This window comes from Rhipicephalus sanguineus, chromosome 5 (assembly GCF_013339695.2).
Source record: "Rhipicephalus sanguineus isolate Rsan-2018 chromosome 5, BIME_Rsan_1.4, whole genome shotgun sequence".
In the NCBI taxonomy this organism is placed as follows: Eukaryota; Metazoa; Arthropoda; class Arachnida; order Ixodida; family Ixodidae; genus Rhipicephalus; species Rhipicephalus sanguineus.
The window spans coordinates 134,284,243-134,290,242 of record NC_051180.1 but is presented as its reverse complement, the minus strand read 5'-3'; the positions used below and the strand labels follow the sequence as shown (position 1 = coordinate 134,290,242).

Below are 6,000 nucleotides of genomic sequence, written 5' to 3'. Positions count from 1 at the left end.
CTTTTTATTTTGCAGACTGGTTCACTTTTTAGCACCTGGCCTTCTAGCCGTAGAATCCACCGTATCCTCCATAGCCAAGGCCGTATCCTCCGATGCCGTATCCACCGTATCCACCGTATCCAAGTCCGTAGCCGCCGAAGCCGTAGCCTCCGTAGCCACCGTAGCCGAGACCATAGCCGAGGCCGTATCCTCCATAGCCACCATAGCCAAGACCATATCCGATTCCATAGCCGTATCCAGCGAGTGCGCCGGCAATAGCCAGGCTCAGGATGAGAAGCGACAGCTGCAAAATGGGAGGAAATTGTTTCTTTTAGGGGAATCGCATTTCGTGAATTCGTGGTATTTCGGTTTGAAGGAACTAAAGGGCTTTGAATATTCGCGCATGTAGCGGAAACAAGTGGGAGCGCTCTCGCCATTTGGTGTGCTCGCGCTCGGAATGAAGAAAGCTTTACATAATTCTCGCATTCAAAGCTACAAACATTGTCATTATCTTCTTGCGGTTGTTGTTGCACGCAGGCTGCGCCTTCATGCTCTCTATGCTAGAATGTGAATCACATCGATGGTTCTTGAAGGCCCTACTACACACTTGAAGATTTCGCGAAAATGCTGTAAAACGCGGTACACAGATTAGTCGTATTGTGAGCAGCAGTCATAGTTATTATCACCTGACACTACGACCTTATTGTATAAGCAGATTCTTTCCCTGCCTTGAGCCGCAAACCAGATATTTGTTTTCCGGTTAAACTCTCTGCCTTTGAGTTTATACTAGAAAAAAGAACCAAGAATAACTAGGTAATATCGGAGTAAGGCTGATGAAGTGCGCCTAGATAAAAAGCCAAATAACACAAATGGCAGCAGTATTGTACGCGGAACTCAACCTTCTTGGAGGCCTAGCTCTAGCCCGGCTTCGGGCGTATCACTAAGAGTAAAAGGAAACTAGTCTGATACGCAACACAGCACTAATGAGCGGCTAGTCCAGCGAAGCAACTCAACCGCATCCAGCAGGCAGAGCGAAGCCTCATCAGTCACTCGTTTTCCTCAAGCTGCGGTCAGCCTTGTTATCCCATCATATTGTGATACTCATGGCGTACTTGGCGCAAAAAGCCAGGAGACTAAAATGTACTTTAATATACCGTGTAACTGCAAATATTGCCAAATTACGAGTGGCAAAGCTTTATGTAGCGAGATAGAAACGAGAAGTTTTCATTATGTTCTCATAATAGTGTGACAGATTTGATCGAAACATCGATGAGTAAATTGTTAGTTTTTACTCTTCATAACCTCGCAGTCAGCGTGATTGCTTGTTATCTTGATTTCACGATACAACAACTCCCGGATATCGTTTGGTAGCAATATATGCCGGAAGGTGCTCTCGCGGGTCACAAAACGTGAGATACCAATGCCTGAGCCTATATTCATCATTTTCTTCTTGCTCTCTCTCGAGCAATTCTAACTCCAAGAAATGGCAGCACTTCTAAGCATTCTAGCTTCACGAAAGGCGATCGTGTAGAATGCACCTCAACTGTCCAGTCTCCAAGTCGTACGCTTTTTTCAAGCATAGATAAATAGTTAGCAAAACGCCACAAGAATCACGGCAATGTCCATTGAAATTCACAAAGAATGTTCAACGTTTGGCTCATTTAGATCTACAGTAACGAATGAGCGTTAAATATGCAATGCATGTGTGCGAGAGGTCTCAGAAACGGTGTATTGCGCAACCAAACATTCATCTTGAAAATAAATGCGTCATCCTAATTAGCTAGGTGACATTGCTTCGCAGAGTCTCATCTGCAAGAGATATCCAACAGGCTTACCATGGACTTCATGTCGGCGGGTCTGGCGTTGGCTGCAGAGGCTGCTGCTCTGTTACACCTGCGGGGATCTCGTAGTGTGCCACCCCGCTGTCACTCGACTCCTATTTATACTGCAGTCATGGTCCGTGGCCAACGCGAGCCATGACTACGCGAGCATGGGTTCCCGCACGGGCACGCGGGGGCGGAGACGTTTCAAGAAAAATGTAAACCACTAGAAAAGAAACGAATTTTAAAACTCATTTCCTCGCAACCCGGCCTGACCACGCCTCGGAGAGAAAGTGTCTCGGAGGCTCTTTGGTGTTCGTTCACTTTCGGGTTGCTTGCGTTGCTATGTAGTGCACTTTGTCGCACGCGTGTTTACTGCTACGAGCCACTTCCAGGCCCCGGTAAAAATCGTGTCGTTGAAAGTTCAGTAAAGTGGAGGTGTGCGCTGTCGGAACGGATGTCATTTTCCGCAAGTGCCACATTTCGCTCTCTATTCGTCAATTTTTCTGGGAGTTTGGAGGCCACGAATAAAACTAGAGGCGTTCAGTAACGGCCGTTCGGCTTGGCGTGGCTTCAAAGCTGACATAAATATTGTCAGAAAGAGAGGAGGAGTGCAGTGTGTTTGGGAGAGCCTTGTTAGGTCAAGTATGCAGCTGCCGAAGCAGCCGACTCAGAAATGACATTTCGCGCACTCTTTTTCTGGATGTGTAAGTCGTGGAATGCGTTATTTCTCGCAAAATACAGTACGACCGCCAGAAAGTGTGTTTGGTGACTTGAAAGTCTCGGCGTTACATGTCGATTGCTCGTTTTTCTGCACAGTTAGCTTTGAAGATTTGGAAAGAACAGGTTAGTAAAACATTTTTCAAAATCTTCTATGGGGCCTTTTTAGAGGCAATTTTTTCCCCCGAAGCTGTTCTCTTGCCCAATAACAGGCTCATGCACAGAGCAGTGCACTCAGGGATACTACTTTAACAGGTGTGCTGGCTGGTGACACTGTCTTTTTTCTTTTTTGTTTTGATGATCAGCACTACAACATGTGATACCTGAACACCCTCATAGCAACTCAATATACGTCATCAATAGCGAAAATAATTTATACAGGAAATATCTGTATGCTTAGTTTGCTGTGATTTCGACTTAGTATGGCTTGTCTGTTTGGTTCGCCCCTCACAGCGTAAAGCTTATGACCAAGCATGAACCTGGGGGAAATGCCCTATTTCTGTTCAGGTTTTATATAGGCGTCCTAGCATTTCACCAGGCGTCATGAAGTAATGCTTACACTATATCCTGCACCTTGTCGAGCCAGGTGGTAAATGATGTTGTGCAGCATGTGCGCGTGAAAATAAGTGCTAACTTACCCCTGAGACACCGATATGTGTCGCTTACACTCCATGAGAAACGGTACACAGCAGAAGTGAGCTCGTCGACTGCGCTCATAAATGTAACGTCATTGGGACCTGTACCTTGCCAATAAGAGGTTATTGCTACCTGAAAATTAACTTTGTTCTCGAGCAGATTGAAGTTGCCAGGCAGACAACGAGAACGACTCTCATTAAACATTTGTGTTTGCTGGAACAGCAGTGTTATGTTACCAACACTTGTAGCGCGCATATATTCCGCATAATTTCTCATGATCTTTGCGTAGTTCTCATTGTTGTTGTGCAGTAAGACTGACTGAAGGCCTGTATATACGTATTTGTGTTTTTATATTAGTTAATATGCATAAGTGAAGAAGTGCGTTATTTTTTTTTTTTTGTGCCGGCCATAACGTTACAAGCTGTAAATCTGAAACTACTGCAGAAAAAAAAACATCAACAGACAGTGTGAGAAGCATATATGATATGTATTTTGGCTTAGAAATTTACACGTGTCGACGGTCTGGTGGAATGACTATCTTCCGTAGTAATATCCGCGTCCGTAGCCCAACCGTCCGTATCCTCCGTATCCTCCATAGCCTCCGTAGCCGAGCCCATAGCCGCCGTATCCAAGACCGTAGCCACGACCATAGCCCAAGCCATATCCTCCGAGTCCATATCCTCCGAGGCCATAGCCAAGTCCGTAGCCGAGCCCGTAGCCACCGAGCCCATATCCGAGCCCGTATCCAAAGCCAGCATTTGCCGTCGACGCAATCACACAGAAGAGAATCACGTAATACTGGAAAGTAATGACGAGGACATGCAATACACCCAACGCTTTAAAAAATATAGAACAAGTTTTTAGTTATCAGAAAGGCAAAATGGTAGGACTACTTATTGAAGCACTGTATGTTCATGCTGCAGAGAAACACAGCTCACTAGGCGGTTTAAGACGTGCTATGTTGCAGGTGGATCAATACAGACACAAAAGTGGAAACTTTCCTTCCTCTATTTTGGTAGCTTAACAATCAGTTGCACAAAGTTAGTGTGCCTGTTAGAAGCGCTAAATGCCACATCAGTCGTTTCTTAGGCACAGTTAGTAGGCGTAACGATAAATAATACCGTATTTATTTTTTCTAAGGAAGCTTCATTACCAGGGTTCTCATGTTGGCTGGAGTCGTGGCAGCGCCTTCAAGTTAGCTCACGTGCGCACTCGCAGGTTGTCGTCCGTGTTGTCTCCATTAGGCAGCAGGACCCGTACATATATATGTACATGTGCGTAATCGTAACGGATGGCTAGGGCCCGCTGTCCCATATAGGAACATCCGCAGTGACAGGTAACGAAAGCGCTGCCGAGAATGAAGGATTGTCCATGACAAAAAAGAAAACAAGGGGCGCGTCGTGCTTGGTTGTCTCCCCGGGCCTTTCTCAAGCTCGTTGCGAGAGCGCAACGCCACGTCCGATCTGCAATTACGGGTTGGGCGAGCGACCGGGAAGCACGCTCAATGCCCGTACGTACTTTCGGTTTTTGCAGTTTTCCAGCAAGTCAAACGCCCGCCGTTGGGCCGCGCTGGACCTTGTCCCTCACGAGATGCCCTCACCCCCCGCTCACTTCTCTCACACCAGAGCACTCCATGGCCACTGCGGGACATTCCGTTCTACTTGTGCGGCACAATACAAGACCCGTGTGGGCTTTATGTGGTCAGCGCTGTTTCCGGCGGACGTGTGACCGTACTCCTCGTCGAGCTCGCTCGTTCAATCGTTCTCGATTTCGTCGTCTATACCGTGGGCGCGCTGGCTTTAATGATGTTGATGTAGCGGATAGTCAAAAACCGATGCAAAAGCACACAGGCGGCACCGTCGCGTGCGTCGAGTGATTACGGCTCGTGGTATTGTAACTCACTGCGGACGCAATACTCGCGAAGTCTTAACTTTTTTGTTGTTGTTCTGTTTGGTGTTCGGGAGGCAGGGTGGTCGTTAGATTAGGTCTACACTTATTGAGAACGTAAATTTTGCGCTGTATATTACTTCCATCTTCTTTTTTCTGTAGCACTAGTTATTGCTTACTCATCTGATATGAGAGTGGGAAAAATAGAAGACGAAAAAATAAAGTGCATCGATGCATTCAGCTTTGAACTCATACAATGCTAGCTTCACTGTTTCTTTGGCTCGCACAAAATAATGAATAATATGCATAGTTCATTGCCGCAAGGTCTAACCTATTTCATGCAGGAATAAAGACGTTTAAAAAATACAAAATAACGTTCACCCATTACGCATAGATGTCCAAGTCAGTGATTTCTGAGCGGCTGGTGGGATTGGGAAGTCAGGTATGGTTTAAGAATAATTTATTATTAATGTTAAGTATGTTTGGTGCGCACGCGTAAGCCTTCCGTTCGTGAGCTGCTGCACCGGTTGGGATATGTCCTCATGGGATGCCGTTATCGTCAACGGACTCCACAATAAAAGGGATGCCGTGCTATCTACGCCATATTGACGCTGCTCTTTTTGCCGATTATGAACGCCGACATGTCAAAAGAAACTTGCTTGGCCGCATGAACTAAATATTACGTCAAAATTGTGTGGCTCTCCATGAGAAGTTGTTTTGGCAATGACACATCTGATGCTTTCAATGATGTTTTCCACCAGAGCATCTTTTGCAAATTGCGTGCTCCACTTTAATTAGGAATGCAATAAACACTATGAGCCGTTATATTATCACGCCTGTCGGAATTAGTAAGACATGTGAGAGTGGCGCACCCTGTGCAAATATTATTTCGCGGTTTATTGTTTCATTCAGCAGCGTGTACAATGCTGAGAATGAAGAGCAGATAAACGGAAAACGA

The 6,000-nt window shown here is 46.0% G+C and overlaps 2 protein-coding genes across 2 annotated transcripts; both read right to left on the bottom strand.

Annotated features, from left to right (window-relative positions):
* LOC119392965 (keratin-associated protein 21-1-like) lies at positions 1-1,943 on the bottom strand. Its single transcript, XM_037659858.2, has 2 exons — positions 1,815-1,943; positions 1-283 (listed from the first exon to the last, which is right to left on the bottom strand). Exons 1-2 carry the CDS (start codon positions 1,824-1,826, stop codon positions 44-46), a joined length of 252 nt encoding a protein of 83 aa, XP_037515786.1. The 5' UTR covers positions 1,827-1,943; the 3' UTR covers positions 1-43.
* Positions 1,944-3,633: 1,690 nt separating this feature from the next.
* Positions 3,634-4,384, bottom strand: LOC119392964 (keratin-associated protein 6-2-like). Its single transcript, XM_037659856.2, has 2 exons — positions 4,309-4,384; positions 3,634-3,953 (listed from the first exon to the last, which is right to left on the bottom strand). The coding sequence occupies exons 1-2, from the start codon at positions 4,318-4,320 to the stop codon at positions 3,690-3,692; spliced, it is 276 nt and encodes a 91-aa protein (XP_037515784.1). The 5' UTR covers positions 4,321-4,384; the 3' UTR covers positions 3,634-3,689.
* Positions 4,385-6,000: the final 1,616 nt, after the last annotated feature.